At 48.7% G+C, this 17,720-nt stretch overlaps 3 protein-coding genes across 3 annotated transcripts in view; 2 read left to right on the forward strand and 1 right to left on the reverse strand.

The window, feature by feature from the left end:
* TJP3 (tight junction protein 3) overlaps positions 1–2,147 on the forward strand; it is a 51,797-nt gene extending 49,650 nt beyond the window's left edge. Inside the window, exons 19-21 of the mRNA XM_036760514.1 lie at positions 188–442; positions 1,067–1,113; positions 1,490–2,147. Coding sequence (XP_036616409.1) covers positions 188–442; positions 1,067–1,113; positions 1,490–1,592 — 405 coding nt within the window. The 3' untranslated portion in view covers positions 1,593–2,147. The remainder of the gene's footprint in view (positions 1–187; positions 443–1,066; positions 1,114–1,489) is intronic.
* A 455-nt stretch (positions 2,148–2,602) lies between these two features.
* On the reverse strand, positions 2,603–10,140 carry APBA3 (amyloid beta precursor protein binding family A member 3). The gene is made up of 11 exons (XM_036760523.1): positions 9,954–10,140; positions 8,354–9,095; positions 8,219–8,258; positions 7,596–7,741; positions 6,981–7,067; positions 5,683–5,838; positions 5,212–5,391; positions 3,985–4,197; positions 3,594–3,713; positions 3,187–3,327; positions 2,603–3,078 (listed from the first exon to the last, which is right to left on the reverse strand). Exons 2-11 carry the CDS (start codon positions 8,999–9,001, stop codon positions 3,007–3,009), a joined length of 1,803 nt encoding a protein of 600 aa, XP_036616418.1. The 5' UTR covers positions 9,002–9,095; positions 9,954–10,140; the 3' UTR covers positions 2,603–3,006.
* Positions 10,141–12,457: 2,317 nt separating this feature from the next.
* MRPL54 (mitochondrial ribosomal protein L54) lies at positions 12,458–16,576 on the forward strand. Its single transcript, XM_036739639.1, has 3 exons — positions 12,458–12,585; positions 14,342–14,501; positions 16,085–16,576. Exons 1-3 carry the CDS (start codon positions 12,468–12,470, stop codon positions 16,215–16,217), a joined length of 411 nt encoding a protein of 136 aa, XP_036595534.1. The 5' UTR covers positions 12,458–12,467; the 3' UTR covers positions 16,218–16,576.
* The last annotated feature ends 1,144 nt before the right edge of the window (positions 16,577–17,720 follow it).

A 17,720-nucleotide genomic window follows, 5' to 3' on the forward strand; every position in this document is an offset into this window, starting at 1 on the left:
ACTGTCATATCTTTTCTGCTAATTAGCATGATGAATCCATGGGAAAAAGCTTCCCGATCCTATAGCTGAGCCCAATATTAGGAATCACTGGGGATGTCTGTTTCCTGGATCATACCAGTTTCTGCTGAATGGGGGTTCCCAAGGCTAGCCCATTTGTGTCCATCTCCAACATCATTCCCTCCCCCAGGTGGACAACGCAGCTGAGGAGAGCCTGGACCTGCCCCACCAGGACTTTGGGGGGAGCAGTGCCTATCTCAGCTGTGATAGTCGTGTCAACAGTGACTACGAGACAGATGGAGAGGGTGGTGTTTACACAGACAATGACATGGATGAGGAGCCTGCAGAGCCAGCATTGGCTCGTTCATCAGAACCAGTAGAAGCAGATGAGGTAGACAATCTGAGGGAAGAGGTACTGTCAGCCTCAACATACCCAAGAGCCCAGGTAAGCCAACACTCCTTCCACCCCAAGAGGAAAGGAGGGGTCTTTGCCAGAACCCCTTAGGTGTAAGGGCTACCCTTGAGCAGTGTTACCATTTACACCTAGCAGACACAAAGACAATACAATCTTCTTTATCTTAGCAAGAGGTAGGGGTGATCTTTCTCCACAAAGGTCAGGTTCTCTTCTCTCACTGTCCCTTTCCACATCTCTGTCTTAAATTTCTCATTCTTATTTTTTAATTGATTTTGATGGTCCTTAGTCTGAACTTTAAAAGCAGACAAGGGGGAATGTTTTCTTCTCTTTTTACCCTCCCTTCAAAATTAAACTAAGTTCTTACCTCACAGGGTTCTTGGTTGAAAATGGGATGTTTCTTCCTAAAGCTGTGGGCTCTTCCCTTTCCCTGCTTTAGGCTTTGTGAAGGGCAGAGTTCTCTGTTTAAAGCTCTTGTCTCTTCATGCTTCAAAACTCACTTCCTCTTACATACACAAGCCCCTTTTGCATCGACAATTTGTTAGCAACTTGTGTTTCTTGGAGGGGTGGGGGGGAGAGGTATCCCATATTTCCCCAACTTAATCTCCACTGCAAACTTGCTGTCTTTCCCAATTAACCTTGAGTGACTCTCTACAGGCCAGGGATCCTCCTACTCAGGGACAGTGGAGACAAGATAGCATGAGGTAAGACCATTTCTAGCAATGGGCAGAAGGGAGGGGAACAGTGGCTGTTGAGGGCCCTCTGGGGAACCTATTGCTATAGGGGCAGGGTGAATTTAAGGCTAAAATGAGACATCTCTTTCTAAAGGTGAGAAAATCTAAAGCTGGGACGTGACTTGCCCAAAGGCACACAGGTCATAAGTAACACTTGTACTCCAAATCCCAATGTTCTTTCTATTCATCATACTGGTCTCCCCACTGTATGCAGGCCTTCTCTCCAGGAAAAATGGGAATTTCCAAACAACTCCATCTTTAGAATCCCATAGCTTAGAAATTTTAGACCCAAAGAGGGACTGTCATATGGTCACATAACCACCAGGATATTTCTTGCCCTCCCCAGAACCTATGAGCAAGAAGCCTTGAGAAAAAAATTCACCCGAGCCCGGAACTATGAATCAGATGAGGATGATGGCTATGACTGGGGCCCTGCCACTGACCTTTGACCATGGAGGCTGTACCAATCCAAAGCCAAGATCACCTCAGGGAATCTGAAAGCTCCTCCTACCTGCCTTACTCCAGCAGCCTCAAGAAAGGGGACTTACTCTGGCTTCTACCTCCTCATTTGGGAAGGCCATTTCCAGACCTGCCTATTCCTACTAAAGGAAGTTGGATTTTTATTATGCCACCCCCACTTTGATACTGCAAGACAGCTCATCCTATTCCTTCCCCTGTACCCCCATCTCTGGGCTTGGTTGTCAACATCACAAAACATCCCTATGAGCCCCTCCAGTATAGCCCTGCCCTGAGTTGTCCCAGTAGAACGATGTGTTCCTGCTCTCTCAGGACCCAGAACCCAGGACCTGGATTGGACCACAGAGAAAACTCTTAGTTTTATGGGTAGGGAAACTTAAGGGTCATTCAAATTGTGTCAGGGTCTGGACTTACCATTCTGGGTTGTTAGCTTAGAACAGGGGTTTTTAAAGAAACCTGGGTGCCTGTGAACTTTTTTTAAAAATACTTGGATAACTGTACTTCAATAGAATTGGTTTGCTTTGTAATCCTATGTCTTTTGTCTATGTTCATTTAAAAATATTCTGAGGAGTCCATTGGCTTCACCAGACTGTCAAAGTGTGTGGGAATGGAGGAAGGTGTCACAGAATAATCTGTATGCTACAGCCCCTGTATGATGGGGTTCAAATGCCCAGTATATGTATACACATTGTGCATGACCTTGAAGAAGTTATTTAAAATCTCTCAGTTTCTACACCTGTAAAATGAATTAAATGAAAGGATCTACAAGTCCCTCTAAGCTTATAAAAGCTTAAGCCCTACCCCGGGCTTGTGGTAGTGTCAAGGAACCAGCCCCTCTTTGCTCCAAATCCCCTTAGGCCAGGACTAGATCAAGAGATAGAGCCTCTGTGCCTTCAAACCTGCCTGCTCCCCAGGGCCCCAATATGACATGGAACTCACAGCCTCACTCCAAACCCAATGCCTTGTCTACTACTGCACTCCATCTCTTTTCACTACTTGGTTTAATCTTTACCAGCTAAAATGATAGGTTTAAAAACAACCACCCCAGTGGTGGGTGACAGCTGTTTCTGTGGCCCCTCCCCCCACCCTCTTCAGAAAGGGGCATATCTCTTTGGTGGGTGGGTAGAATGAGATAGGCAAACTGAGCCCAGGCCAGATAGAGAAGAGGTCCCTGGTGCCCAGGATTGTAGCAGCTCCAGCCCTGACGACTGAGGCCCAAGGTGGCACATAAGACCATAAGGCACCAACATTAGGCAAGCCCAGGGGAAGTCTTGGCCATGAGGATTCCCAGTAGAGGCAGGCTTTGGGGATCATTTCTTCCCGAGTCTGAGAGTATGGATGCTGGAGTAATCATTCTGGGGGGCCAAGCTGGGCCCCCCTCCCAGGTCACAGATAGATGGGCTGCTCCTGGCCGGTGAGGAGGCGGTAGGTGGAGGCTGGCATCATCTTAATATGGACCTGGTAGGAGAGAAGAGGCTGGAGTCTCAAGGCTCAGGTGCCTAAAGAAAAGCTTACCACCCAATCCCAATCAGAAGGCATGGAGAGCATTGAGAGAAAGGTGCCAACCTCACTGTGGGCCTCAGTGAGCAGCTGAATGATCCTATCATGGGGTGTGGCCACCACACTCCGCCCATTGATCTCAATGATTCGGTGTCCAACACGGACTCCCCCACGCTCTGCGATGCCTCCACGCATCAAGCTGCAGATCTGAGGAATGAAACCATGACTGGCTGTTATGGGGCCCTAACCACAGGCCAAGATCCAGATCCCTTCCCAGCTAACATTCCTATATCCTCTAATGTCCCAGAGGTGAGGGCCAATCCTCCACTGAAGCCCTTCCAGTACTTCCAGTACTTGTTTCTTCCCAGAAGACACAGTAAGCCTCCCAATCTGCCCTGGTCCTCCCAGGACCCTTCTCAAACACCCACCTCCTCATGGCACAAGCAATCCCGGCCTTTGGCCCCTGAACTCACAATGCCATTTTCCACACAGAAGCCCAGCTGCTCTCGAGCGTGAGGTCGGCGGATGATGGCTGTGGTGACAGGTGGGCAGTGCACAATACTCAGTGTTACCGAAGTCTGAGACTTTAGTTCCTATTGAGGAGAAGGGCAGGGACCAGGATTAGACCCCGAGAGCAGTATGGGGGAAGAAGAGAGAACTAGATACTAAGGGACCTGGTTTCTAATCTTGGCTTTACCATGTAATGTGGGGTTAGTCATCTCCTCTCTTGGGGCTTTACCCATCAGAAAAATGAGGGAGTTGGTCTAAATCACTTCTAAGATCCTTCCCAGCCCTCAGCCCAATGGGATATGGGCTCAGGGATCAGCTTCAGAGTCTAGAGCAGTCTCCCTAAGGGGCACTTACTCGGACTATGGCCTGGCAGGAGGCCAGGGGCAGCCCCACCAGGCTGGTGCCATTGACTGCGGTGAGCCGGTCCCCGATGCTCAACAGCCCAGAGCGCTCAGCTGGACCACCATGTAGCAGGTTGGCGATGACAGCTGTGGGCAGCAGGGAACCCCAGCCAGATTCTACCAGGGCCACACCCAGGCATTCTCCTCGCTGTTTCTCAATACATACCTGTCAGGAGAGAAGAGAAGGTGTGAGGCACAGAGCCATACACCCCTCCATCCCCACTGGGCAACAGATAGGATTAGAGACCAGGAGGGACAAGAAACTGAATGAGTTCAGGGGGGAAGAGAAAGGCTTTCCTTCTGCATTTAATCTTTTATGACCTAAGATAATCACTTCCTCATATACTTCTCTTACAATAATGCTACAGATCACAGATTTAGAGCTAGAAGAGACCTCAAATGCCTAATCCAACCCTCTCATTTTACAGTCATGTAAATCAAGGCTCAAAGCGGTTAATGGGCATGTCCCAGATCATACAGGTGGTCTAGGAGTCCAGATTTGAAAACATATCCTCTGCCTCCAAATCCAGGGCTCTCACCGACACACCACGCTGCCCTGAAGGGGAAAAAGGAAATGAAATGGCCTTCTAGAAGCAGCTATAGCACAATGGACAGAGCGCTGGATTTAGTCTCAGAAGACCCCAGGGTGAATCCCAACTCTGCCCATTACTAGCCGTCTAACCCTGGGGATATTAGTACTTGGGACAGCGGGGGAGGGAATGAGATCATGGACAGAACACATTTTGTACTTTATATAGCACTAAAGTTCTAGATTCTGAAACATAAACTGTCAGAGCTGAGAGGAAGCTCAGACCCTAAATCATCCATTGCTTGAGCTGAGGGCCTTGGAGATCATCCTGTCCAAGCCCTCCTCTCGTCCCTTATTCCACAGATAAAGCAACATGAAGCCCTGAAGGATGGAGGCGCCTCACTGCTTTCTCAAGATGACCTGAGAGCAGCGTGATGTACTGATGAGTTTAAAGGTCAATGGAAGATGAAATCAGGAGCAGTAGTAGGTCAGAGAGGACTTAGGAGGGCACTCAGGAGGCCCAAGGACCTTGGCATGGAAGTTGTGAGACAAAAAAAAGGAAGGGGAAAATCTTGGGAGAGTAGGCTATGGAGGAAAAGGGCTGGGGGGAGGACAGGTGGCTGGGGAGGAGAAGGCTTCACTGTGACTCACATCCCTGCAGTTCTCCTGATTTGAGAAGTGGGCCAGGTCTCCATTGTGCAGATCCCCCTCGTTCGGCCTCCCACGGTCTTCCTGGGCACTCAGCTGGCTAGGATCAATGCCACTGGCCCGAAGGAACTGACCATAGGCCACACCAAAGGCCTGTCCAATGGCCTGGGCAATCAGCTGGGCCTGTGGGGCATAAATGGCACTAAGAGCCTGCCCTTCTCCTTAAGCTTCCATCCCTGGGCATTTCCCAACCACCGGGCAGCCACACTTGTCCATGAGTCCTTGGAATCATCTCTCTTCCAAGACAGACTCTCCACTGGGGACAAGGGCCTGACCTGGGGCTTTGAGAGAAGTAAATGGGGCAGGTCCAGGGCAAGACGCCCTTCAAGGTCCCTGCTGAGTCCCACGCTGACCCTGTGGAACCCTCAGAAAAGCCTGGTGCCCGTCCCTGCCCTCCTCCAGTGGGCAGCTCACGTCTGCTGAGTGGAAGACGTGGCAGATCATCTTGTACAGACGTCGCTCCTGCGAGCCAGGCTGCCGCGTCAGACGCCTCCGGGCCATCAGCACCACGACATTGCCAATGTCAGCGATGTAGGAGATGGTCTGCAGTGAGTGATCCATCATAGCCTCCTGGTGGGGCCGAAAGCCAGAGAGAAGGGATTCAGAGCAGGGTGTACTTACTGGGAAGATCTCTGGACTTCCCTGCAGGAAGTTCCTGGGGCAGGCTGGGCCTCCAGAAGTCCTGAATTTGAATGCTGACTAGGACATAGATAGCTGTGTGACTGTGGGTCAAGTTCCTTCACCTCTATCTAAGTCATTTATCCTCTGAGCCACAGCTTCCTCATCTTTTAGTAACAATCACAGCTAACGTTTATGTTATCTGCTTCAATAATTATCAATGCATTTTTATATCACTACACATTATCTTTTTGGGACCTCCCAAAGGGGAGGTAGGTGCTGGCCTTATCTCATTTTACAGGTGAGGAAATTGAAGCAGAAAGTTTGAATGACTTGCCCAGAGTCACACAGCCAGTAAGTGTCCAAAGCTAGATTTGAACTCAGTCTTCCTGACTCTAGGCCCAGGGCTGTATCCACTGCTAGCTGCCTCAGTCTAAAAAAACAGGATGACATGGGTACTACTGACCATGCAAGGCTGTTGCAAGGAAAGGACTTTGCAGACTTTCAGCCACTATGGAAGCAAGTTATGATGACCTCTTTTCCCATTTCCTCCTTTGATGCCCAGCCCAGCCCAGCCCAGCCCAGCCCAGCCCAGCCCATTATTTTCAATCACTCCCTGTTCAAGAAACTACAATGGCTCCACATTGCCCACAGAGCCGTATGTTCAAAGTGTTAGAACTGTAAAGGGACCTCAGGGGGCATTGCAGTCCAACTCCCTCTGACAAACCAAATTAGAGGCAGAGGGAAAAGAGCACTGGATGTGCATTGCTGGAACCCCAGCTCTCCCACTTGTTACCCATTCAACTTTAAGCAAGACGTTTAACCCCCTTAAGCTTCAGGGTCCTACTCTATAGAAGGGGAGGGGTGGAGAGTATGGATGTGGTGACAGGGTATGAGTATGGGGGTGTGGACAGGGTAACTCCACTCTCATCAGGAAGGTGGCCCAGAGGGTTTAAGTGACTTGCCAGACTTAAGTCCAAGCTTCTCCACCCAGCACATGGAAGCCATCCATGGCCTGGCCTCACTCTCCCTCTCTATTTCTCTATTCACTCTCCCACCCTATTTCTCCCTCCCCCATGCTCCTGGGCCAGTACCTGGGAGTCAGCTGTCAAGACTTTGATCCTCTTTGTGGAGATGAAGAGGTCAACCTCAGTCATGGGCTGGGTCTCTCCCTCCGGAGCCTACAGATAAGGACAGGAGTGAGGGCCACATGCCTGAAGAGAACTCTAAGCTCCTGGGGCAGGCTGCACTGGACCAAGCCCTCCTTCATCCCAGCTTCCCTCCTTGCTTCTTGGGAGCCAGGCAGCCCCGGCTACAGCCACAGCTCATCTTCTACTCTCTCAGGGGGCCCCAGATGTTCCTGGCCTCTGACATAAACCAAATTAGAAGCAGAGGGAAAAGAGCATTGGATCTGCATCACTGGCATCCCAGCTCCCCCACTTGTTACCTGTTCAACTTTAGGCAAGACTGTAGAATGGGGGTGGAGAAAATGTCACTTGGGACGGAGTAACTCTACTCTTATCAGTCAGTGATGGAGGGAAACAAACCAAGTGATTCACTGGGTGACACCTGCCCTATTGACTCAATTCAGGGGCAGGGCTCTAATGGGACAAGACCCCAGACTCCCCCCATGATCTTCCCCAAAGATGTGTACAATCTCAAAGCATGGGAGCCAGATATCTCTCCCTCCCCATTCTTCCTGGCCTTACCTTGATCCGGTCTACAGCCTCTTGAGCCTGGGCCATGCGGGCACTTGGCGATGGGTTCCGCTCTGAAACAAGCTGGGTGGAGCCCAGATACTTGGCTCCAAAAATGACTCCATCCAGCAGGTCTTCTGGGTCACAGGGTCCTGCCACTAAGACACAGGAACAGGAAAGGCAGGGACAAGAGTCAAGTAGGTGAGTCTTTGTAGCCTTCACTTTCAGTTCCCAGCTCTCTCTCTGGGAGCCCCTGGGGTAGTCATAGCGCCATGAAGCTAAGGAGATCCCAAACCTGTCACCCCACCCCTCCAAAGTCTTTAAGTACAACCCATATCACCTATGACTCCAGATACCAGTGAACAGTCTGATCTATTCACTACTCTAGAAGCCCAAAGTAGCTTGCAGAACTCAACTAGAGAACTGTGATGGGTTCTAGTTTAGCCTCACTAAAGTCTATTTTGAGTGATCTAGACCTCCCAGTCTAGAACTCTCCATTCCCCTCCAGGTCTGCAGAGGACCTACCTACCTTCTAGCTTGGCCATCTCAGAAGCAGAGATAGGCCCTTGTCCTTCCCCTTTGACACCCCCCTCACACCCCAAATTGGTAAAACGGAGAAGGAGAAGGACGCTCACCTTCTTGGAAGGCAGGATACGATGCTAAGGCTTCAGGGGTCTGGAAGGAAACATGAGAAAGGAGGAAGCTTAGCCACAAGGTCTCCTGGTTTGGCTCCGAGATTTTGCTGAAGGAGATGGGAAAATCCTATTTACCTGGGTGGTGCCAGCATCGGGGGACAGCTCCTCAGAATGGGCCAGAGGCTTTGGTCCCAGCCAGGGCTCTGGGGAGCTACTAGAACTGCACTCTCCATCCACAGACCCCTCCTCTGTCCTCTCAGCACAGTCCTTCGGGGGCTGGAGAAGGCAAGGGATGGGGTCTTGGGGGCCTTCAGGGCCTGGGGGCTCTGTTTGGGTGAGAGGAGCTCCACCCTCACTGCACAGGAGACTGAGCAGGTCTTCACGCCTGGCTTCAGATGACAAAAGTCCATGATTTTCTGGGGCTTCGGAAGTGGCCAAGCCATGGCCAGTGGCGATGTGGAGGGGACAGGGGTGTCCACCCTGGGAAGGTGCTTCTGGCAAGTCTGAAGGCAGGGCCTGGAACCTATCCACCAGGTCCTGAAGTTCCTGTCCACTAGGGTCTTCATCCAGGTCCATCAGGTTCAGACTCCCCAAATTCTTAGGCCCTGTCCCTTCGAGGTCATTAGCTAAAGCTGCCTCAGGGACTGCTGGGTCCCAAAGGCCAGTAGGTCCCGAGGGAGTAGCAACTGAGGGTGGGGAACCAAAAGAAGGGAGAAGAACAGAGGCCTCTGACTCCTCCAGGTCCATGGCTGGAGGCTCTGAGAAACACACATCAGAGGCCATGTTCTCACACTAGCATCTTCAAGGAGCAGGGTGAGTTGAGTCCTAGGCTCTATGACCTTGCAAAAGTTAAATCTCTGTGCCTCAGTTGACCCATCTGTAAAATATGAAGGTTGGGTTAATAACAGAAGTAATAGCAAATAACAGAAGGAATAATAAGGCAGCTAGATGGTGTGGTGGACAGAGTACCGGCCTTGGAGTTGGGAGTTCAAATCCAGCCTGAGACACTTAGCTGTATGACCATAGGTAAATCACTGCATCTCTGAAATGAAGTTAATAACAGCACCTACCTCCCAGGGCTGTTGTGACGATCCAGTGCCATAACATTTATAAAGTGCTTTGCAAACTCTAAAGCCCAACAGAAATGCCTAGCTAGCTACCAGTGACTGGCATTCACATAGTTCTCCAGGTTTGCAAAAGTCCTCATCAGATCTTGTAACCATCCCAGGAAGCAGGTGATAGAAGCAGTACTTTTACTATCCCTCTTTTGCAGTTCTTGTTCAGTTGTGTCTGACTCTTCATGACCCCATTTGGGTTTTTTTCAGCAAAGACACTGGAGTGGTTTGCCGTTTCCTTTTCTAGCTCATTTTATAGACCAGGAAATTGAGACAAGTAGGGTTAAGAGACTTGCCTGCGGTCACACTTCTAGTAAGTGTCTGAGACCGAATTTGAACTCAGGTCACCCTGACTCCAGGGCTGGCACTCTTAACCACTGCGCCACCCAGCTGCCCCAATTTTACAGATGAGGAAACTGAGGCTGAGTGGTCAAAGGGACTCTCTCGGGGGTCAAACAGCTACTAAGTATCAGAAGAGAGAACCGAGGTGAGTCCTTCCCCTCCACCCCGACTTTCCCCTTCGATTTTCCCCGGGCCCCTCCCCAACACGCTCCCACCTGCCCAACCCCTTCCACTGCCCCCTCTCCTTTCCCTGACACCCCGGCCCCAATATCCCAAACCTGATTAAGGTCTCAGACCCGACTGGACCGCATTCTGTCCCCACAATTACTCCCGAGCAGCGGCACGTTCCTGCGAGGCCGGGGTTCCGAAGCGTCTTGGGCTTCGGTCCCGGAGCCAGCGCGCTAAGCTCCCAGCTGGGCCCGGACTCTGGGTCGCAGCCGCCGCCGCCGCTCCCAGCCCCGCCCCAGTCAGGCCAGGTCCCCACGCCACACTGCGCCGGCGCTGCCCCAAGGGCTTGCTGGGAAATGTAGTTCCTGATAAGTTAGAGGGCGTGGCTAAGTGGAGCTCTCCAGGGGAAGTGAACGCGAGAAAGTCAGGGCTGGGATAATAGCCTTTCGACTTTATAAAGCGCCGATTATGGTATATGAATACCGCGGGTATTACTATCCCGTTTTGCAGATGAGAAACCTAAGTTTCGGGGTGCCTCTTGGTAACTTTCAGCACCTCCAAAACAAAGGTTAGGTATGGCTCGCTTACGGAGTTTCCAAAATAGGGGTAACTTTTTGAAAAGATATTCCCCCTTAAAATCTAGAGTTCTTTCCCCGACACCCCAAGCCCTACTGCAATATAGCTACAGAGATGGGACTGGAAACCCAGGTACACTGACTCCTAATTCACTGATCACACCCAATGTTTTGGAACTTGTTAAGCACCGACCTTTAAGTACCTTATTTTGTGTTATAGTCATTCACCAGAAGGAGAGCCTCTGAAACTTGGGACAAAGTACAAAAACTACTTTTTTATGAAATGAAACCATTTTTCTACTCTCAAGAGTTTGTTCAAATGTCAGATTTGAAATGCTTCAGTTCCATGCCATGTCTTCACATTTTTATTCTTCAATAGCTAATAATTGGCATTTATATAGCACTCTTAAGATCTGTAAAGCAATTTGCGAATATTTTCTCATTTGATCCTAAGAACAATCTTGGAGGTTGCTGCTGTTTGTCCTTCGTTCGGGAAGAGGACCGTGACATCAAGGAGGTGATGCCATGATGTGAAATGGATTTAAGTGAGGGAGGACTGTACGGAGTCACCAGCCTCACTTTCTCCTCTGGAGCCATCAGGATCCCAGTGACCAGATATAGATCAGGACGACTGGAGATGGCCCAGGATATAGTGAGATACATTGACTTTTTTAAGCTAAAGTCTTTCCCAGGTCTCACTTCAGCTAAGGCAACACCCATTCAGTGATTAAGAGGGGTTTAAGAATTGATCCAAGGGATGGCCCCTTTAGTAAAAAAAAAAAAAAAAAAACAAGAAGGGAAGATCCTCGGAGTTTCTTGCCAAAAGAGAAACAATTACTATTTACATCCACTCTGACCCAAACAATGACCAAGTAGGGCTTGGCCTGGGACATATTGTTGGCCAATCAATTAGAGAAACAGTGATTTGGAGTTAAAAAAAAAAGTTTCAGAGATTGAGATTTACATTCCCTTTGGGCAGAGTGCCCAGAATTTTACAAATGAGGAAACTGAGCAAGAGGGATAGATAAGTGGCTTGCCCAGGGTTACAGAGCTTAGTAAGTGTCTGAAGCTGGATTTGAACTGAGGTCCAGTGTTCCATCTGCTGTGTCACCTAGCTGCCTCTACATACTTCTCCATACACAGATATCTTGGGGAGTGGGGAGGAGGGGCAAGAGCAGACTGATTTTGATTTCCCTGGTGTAGGGTGTTCTAGGGGTAGAAACTATCCATCAGATCACCAGCTCCTGCTCTTTACAAAATTCAGGGCCTTTCTCCGGCTTTGAGAACTTAAGAGAATTCCCCGTTGTCACATACCACGTCAGAGACCAGACTTAATCTCGTGATCCTGACTTCGGAGGCCGGCCCTCTGCTGGATAACTATAGCAGAGAACAATGCAAGAGTTTTCGAGGAGAGCAAATACAGTACTTGGCATTTCACTACTTAATAAAGGCTTTTCATTCATGTGACGTTGGAGGGACGTAACAGAGTACTCAAAAGATCGGTACTTCACAAGGAAGACTTCCTGGAAGAGGTGCTCCCTTAAGAGATAAGAAAGACTTCAGCAGTCACCTAAGTTCCCGGGGTAGCTTTTTGCTGATCTGTAAAGTAACCTCTGGTGCTAAACCCTGTGATCAAGAGGCAAAGGGAGAGGGAAAGCATTCTAGGCAGGAGGCATAGAGTGAATAAAAATACGGAGAACTGAAGACTATAGGTTGGAATAGGTCAGTTTCCTTGGATCGTGGCGAAGGGGGAAAAGGTAATAAAGCTGGGAAGGTGGTGTAAATTACCAGACTCTGGAAGGCCTTGAATGCCAAACAGATGAATGTGAAATTTACTTAGGAGCTATTGAAGATTTCTGTCCGATTAACACTTTTTTTTTTTTTTAAGTTAGAGGTTGGACTACACAGCCCTCAGGCCCCTCCCAACTCTGTAACCTGGGAACTACTCGAGTTTCTTGGCAGGGACTACACTTCCCAAAATGCCGTGCGGCCACCTCAGTTTTGGGCATTCCTTGATGACGAACATAGTTCGCGCCATCTGAGGAAATCATGGCGGCGCGCTTTATCTTTGGAGTTCCCCGTAGCTGGAGGAGCTTGTGGGGATCCTCGCTACGGGATCCCGCCGCCCCTTGTAGCTTCTCTTTTCGGGGGTACGCTAAGAGGCCGGGTGAGTTAGCCCGGACTGGGCAAAACAAAGCTCGGGGACCAGCGTCAACTTTGCACCGACGTGGGACCGGGACCGGGCACGCTGAGGATGCCGGGACCGTCAGCTCAATGCGCAGGCGCTTCTTGTGGGCCTAGGCTTGTGGAAAGGGACTGAGGGGGCACTGGGCTCTGAGAAGGCCCCGCCTTAGGTGGTATTTGACTATTCCCACGCCCCATTCCTCTCCTACCTCTTTTCTCCCAATAGAGGTTTTGACTGTTAGAAGAGAAAAAGGCTTTTGGGGTCATCTGGCCTAAGGAAGGACATTTACTAATCGATCATTTGAGATGATCTTTGTGAGGCGCATAACGCAGTGCCTGGCACACAGTAGGTGCTTAATAAATGCCTGTTACCTCCTTTCAGTCTTCAAGCATTTGTTAAGCTCCTACTCTGTGTATGTGGATAGGGGTGGGGGGAAAGTGATGCAAAGCAAGAGATGAGAAGGAGAAAAAGGAAGCTTCCATTTCTGTAACCAATCATGGTAGCTTGTTGGTACCCAGACTTTGAAAAGGATTTTGAAGCCCCCAAAAGAGACTTTTAGGCCAATGATCTTATTTTACAAAAGAAGCTGATTTCAGAAAAAGTGTAATGGCCCACCCAGGGTCACACAAGTAAAAGAGCTAGGATTCAAACTCAGATGTCCTAATTCCCAAATCCATGGTTCTTTGTGCCTCTATAAACTAAGTGGAGAGATTCAGGCTAGACTTGATTGAATCATCAGAGTGTTGAGTTGTTTCAGTCACGCCCTACTCTTCACAACCCCACTTGGAATTTTCTTGGCAAAGATACTGGAGTGATTTGTCATTTTTTTCTCCAACTCATTTTACAGATGAGGAAACTGAGGCAAATAAGGTTAAGTGAGTTGCCCAGGGTCACACGGCTAATAAGTGTCTGAGGCCAGATTTGAACTCAGGTTCTCCTGACTCTAGGAGCAGCTTGCTCTATCCACTTCGCCACTTAACTGCCCAATGTCATAGCTGTGAGGGATCTATATTAATATAATATAATAATATATTAATATAGAATATCAGAACTGGAGGGAACCTTAGGACCTATCAAATAGAACTTGAAGTGACTTTAGAAATCATATAGTCCTATTTGTAGAAGCCCAGAAAAGGCTAATGAATCACCCCAGGACAAGTAGGTAGTGTATATAGAGCACCAGACCTGGGGTCAGGAAGACCTGAGTTTAGTTCCGGCTGTATGATCCTGGGCAAATTACTTAAACCTTGGTTTGCCTCACTTTTCTCAATTGTATAATAATAGCACCTACCTCCAATGGTTGTTGTGAAGATCGAGTGAAATAATTATTGTAAAACTCTTAGCATGTTACCCAGCACATAGTAGGGGCTTACTAAGTGGCACTATGGCACTACTACATAAATGTTTGCTATCATTATCATATACCTCATGCTCGCTGAGTGAATATTGGAGGTGGGGGGTTTGACTAACTTTTTCTAACCTTTGTAGCACTTAGCACAGTTCCTGGCACATAGTAGGAGCTTAACAAATGGTACTATGGCACTGCTGCATAAATGTTTGCTGTCATCATCATGCATGTCATGCTTGCTGAGTGAATATTGAGGGTGGGGGGTTTGACTAACCTTTGCAGCACTTAGCACAGTGCCTGGCACATAGTAGGAGCTTAATAAATGCTTCTCAATCTCTGCCCTGGGATGTTCTGGCACAGTGCTGAGCTGAGCTGTCATTCTCTTCCCAGTCATGAAGGGAGGCAAAGGCAAAGCTTTACCTGCAGAGGCCCTGAAGGACCCAGAGGTGTGCAAGGACCCAGTCATGCTTACCACCCATGCCATGGGAGTCAACATCTACAAGCAGGGCTCTGAAGTGGTCCTGAAGCCTGACTCAGAGTATCCTGACTGGTGAGTTGAAGGGAGCCACCTGAGGCATAGCTTCCTCCTTTCTTACCTCCTGCCCCACATAAAAACCTCAGGGAAATGTATATTCCTTGGTACCTGGAAGCTGTTGCAGCTCAAAGGAGAGAAAGTGGGGGTGGGGGGATGTTATTTCCCAAACTCAGCCTTTGCATACTCTTCCCCCATACCTGCAGTGTATTCTCCCACCTCTTAGAATCATATAGTAATAGGTGCTTAATAAATGTTTATTGAATTTTTAAAAATTGTTTCCTTCAAAGGTCATTTTTAATCCAGTTCAAAATGGAAAGGCTTTGTGTAAGAGGTAGCTCCTGAGCTGAGCCTTGAGGGAAGCTAGAGATTCTAAAGGGGGGAGATGAGTACACGGCAGGCTGAAGGGACAGGTAGGCCATGTAGAGGTAGAGAGAGGGGAAACGGAATGCTAGGAACATGGAGAGAGGCCAGTTTGGCTAGAATGTAAAGGGAGTGAAGGGGAGTGATGTCCACTGAGCCTGGGAAGGGTAGGCTGGAGCTAGATTGGCAAGGGCTTTCAGTGGCAAGCTGAGGAGTTTGTATTTTATTGTAGAAGCAATTGGGAGCCATTCAGATTTATTGAGCAGGGGAGTGACGTAGTCATGCTTCTTTAGGAAGATTATTTTGCTAACTGTTTGGAAGGTAGATTGGAAGCAGGAGAAACAGGAGTCTGATAAGGTAGGTCTTGAAATAGTCTGGTCAAGAAAGGATGAAAGCCTGGACCAGGGTGAGGCCCATGGAAGTAGACAGAAGAGGGTGGATACGAGAGATGTTACCGAGGCAGAATGGGCCAGACCCAGCAACCAGATGGCTGTGGGAGGTGGAGGAGAGGGGATAGTCAAGTGTGACTCTGTGATTGTAAACCTGAATGACGAAGGACAGGGATATTCCCTAAGGGAATAGGGAAGTTTCTTCCATCAGGCTTTGCCTGATCCCACTCATTAATGATTTCTCTTTCCTCTAATTACTCGGTAGCCCCTCATTTGTTTGCATGTTGTATCCCCTCAGTGGACTGTAAGCTCCTTGAGGTCAGGGACTGGTTTTGGTTTGGTGTTGGGTTTTTTTTTCTCTTGGTTTGTTTTTTTTGTCTTTGTATTCCTAGCACCTGGCCAAGTGAATTGCACATAGTAGGTGCTTAATGACTGTTTGTTGAAATAGCAGATGGGACTCGAATTGGGCCTCAGAGGATTTGGATAGGGGAAAAGAGCAGACATTGTCCTGGCCTGTGTAGGGAATGGTAAGGAGGCTGGCTTGGTTCAGGTGGTATTGACCAGCAAGAATTGACGAGGGAAGACTTCAGATACTTGGCTCAGGTATCTTGTCTTTATCCTATAAACCAGGGATTAGCAAATGAAAATCCTGGGGCCAAATACAGCTGCTACTTGTATTTTTGTAAGGCTGTAAGCTAAGAATGTTTTTTATATTTTTTTAGATAAAGCTTTATTGTATTTAAAAATGTAATGACCATACTTAGATGGGAACTTGGCCCTCTATACTGTAGATCATGGGAAGCCATGGAAGGTTGTGGATCAGGGGAATGGCTCCCTTTTCTTCTTTAGGCTCTTTGAGATGAACCTGGGGCCGCCCAAGACCCTGGAGGAGCTGGACCCTGAAAGCCGGGAGTACTGGCGGCTGCTGCGGAAGCAGAATATCTGGAGGCAGAACAAGTTACACAAGAACAAGAAGCTGTGATGGAGGACAGCGAAGGCAGTGGCGTCCCTGTGCCCCGGATGTGTTGCGATGGGACATCCCCTGGGGACTCTCCCCACCTCCACCCCCCCACTAACCAGGGCCTCCTCCTGGGACAGGACTTTGGGCAGCAGGGGTGGGGGCCACAGAGAAAAGGGTTTTCGCCCAAGAACATTGTGTTTTGTTGGGGAAAAAAAGCAAGAATTGGAAGAGATAGCTCCTTCCCTTCTATTCTTGGACCATGATTCTTCAAGCCCACCTCTCATCTTACCTTCTGAGGCTCCCAGCAGCCCTTTGTGCTGGGAGGCTGGCTGGGAGGACCTGGGCCCAAGGCAGGTGAATAAAGCCCTCCCAGGATGACTCACTCAGTGTCGTCTCTTCTGACCCAGGAGTTTGAGAGTGGGGAGATCATGTCGCCTCGGAGTCCTTGTTCTAGATGCTAGAGAACCCACAAGGATAGGGCCAGGAACGGTTGGCATTAGTTACATAGTGAAACAACCCACTCCTTTTCCCCTGCCTCTGCTTCCCCAAAGACCCCATCCTCTTACCCTCTCAGTGAACCAACCCACCCCAATTTCCCTGGAGTCTCCTGGGATGGGTGGTATTTTCCTGGGGAAATGTGGCTGGGCTTTAGTGATGCTGAAACTTAACTGATATGTTGTAAGGCTTAAATCTTTCAAAGATTTATCATCTTATTGCAGCTGATCTTCCTGTTAGGTTAACAGGGCAGGGGTTATTATCCCCATTTTACAGAAAGGGGCAACAAGTTCAGTAATTTGGCAAGAGTCACAAAGAGAGTTATGGGGGCTTCATGAGGACCCTATTGTTCCACTCCAGGAGACAAGTACAAGCCTATCCCTTCCCCTGCCCAGGCTGCCCCAAATGACCTGTCAGCTGGGACCAAGTTCTTGCCTCTACGTCCCTACCACTCAGTCAGTCAATAAGCATTTATTTATTAAGCACTTACAATCTAGTACTAGATACTGCATAAGTGCTGAGGATTAAAAAAAAAAAAAGCAAAAAAATAGTTCCTGCTCTCAAGGAACTCACATTTTAATGGGGGAAACCACATGCAACTATGTAGTACAGGATGTATACAGTGTAAACCTGCATATACTTTAGGGCAATCTTGGAAAGCACCACTGGAGGGTAGGGATTGGGAAGGCCTTTTGAAGAGGGTAAGATTTGAGCTAAGTCTTGAAGGAAGCCAGTTGTGATCATTGAAATGAAAAGACTTAGCACAGTGCCTGCAATGTAATAAGCACTTATTAAATGCTTGTTGACTGACTGCATACCATTAGAGGGTTGAAATATTAACCCCTCCCAACCTTTACCTATTTTCCGTGCCCCTGACCCCCTACCCCATCAATCGAATGAGTATTCATTAAGCCAGTCATCATCCCTGATGGTATTCATGACTTCAAAAAGGCAGTGATTTTCAAACTTTCTTAGGAGAGACTCAAGACCACTCACATCACTTTCCTTCCCCCACTCCTTTGGGTTTTC

The sequence above is a fragment of the Trichosurus vulpecula genome, chromosome 1 (assembly GCF_011100635.1).
Source record: "Trichosurus vulpecula isolate mTriVul1 chromosome 1, mTriVul1.pri, whole genome shotgun sequence".
Taxonomy (NCBI): domain Eukaryota; kingdom Metazoa; phylum Chordata; class Mammalia; order Diprotodontia; family Phalangeridae; genus Trichosurus; species Trichosurus vulpecula.

Coding starts and splice junctions, on each gene's coding strand:
- APBA3 (XM_036760523.1), bottom strand. CDS start 9,001: ATGGCCTCTGATGTGTGTTTCTCAGAGCCTCCAGCCATGGACCTGGAG. Junction 8,259..8,353: donor CCGATGCTGGCACCACCCAG/GTAAATAGGATT, acceptor GTTTCCTTCCAG/ACCCCTGAAGCCTTAGCATC. Junction 4,198..5,211: donor ATCAGGAGAACTGCAGGGAT/GTGAGTCACAGT, acceptor CTCTCCTGACAG/GTATGTATTGAGAAACAGCG.
- MRPL54 (XM_036739639.1), top strand. CDS start 12,468: ATGGCGGCGCGCTTTATCTTTGGAGTTCCCCGTAGCTGGAGGAGCTTG. Junction 12,586..14,341: donor GGGGTACGCTAAGAGGCCGG/GTGAGTTAGCCC, acceptor TTCTCTTCCCAG/TCATGAAGGGAGGCAAAGGC. Junction 14,502..16,084: donor GACTCAGAGTATCCTGACTG/GTGAGTTGAAGG, acceptor TTTCTTCTTTAG/GCTCTTTGAGATGAACCTGG.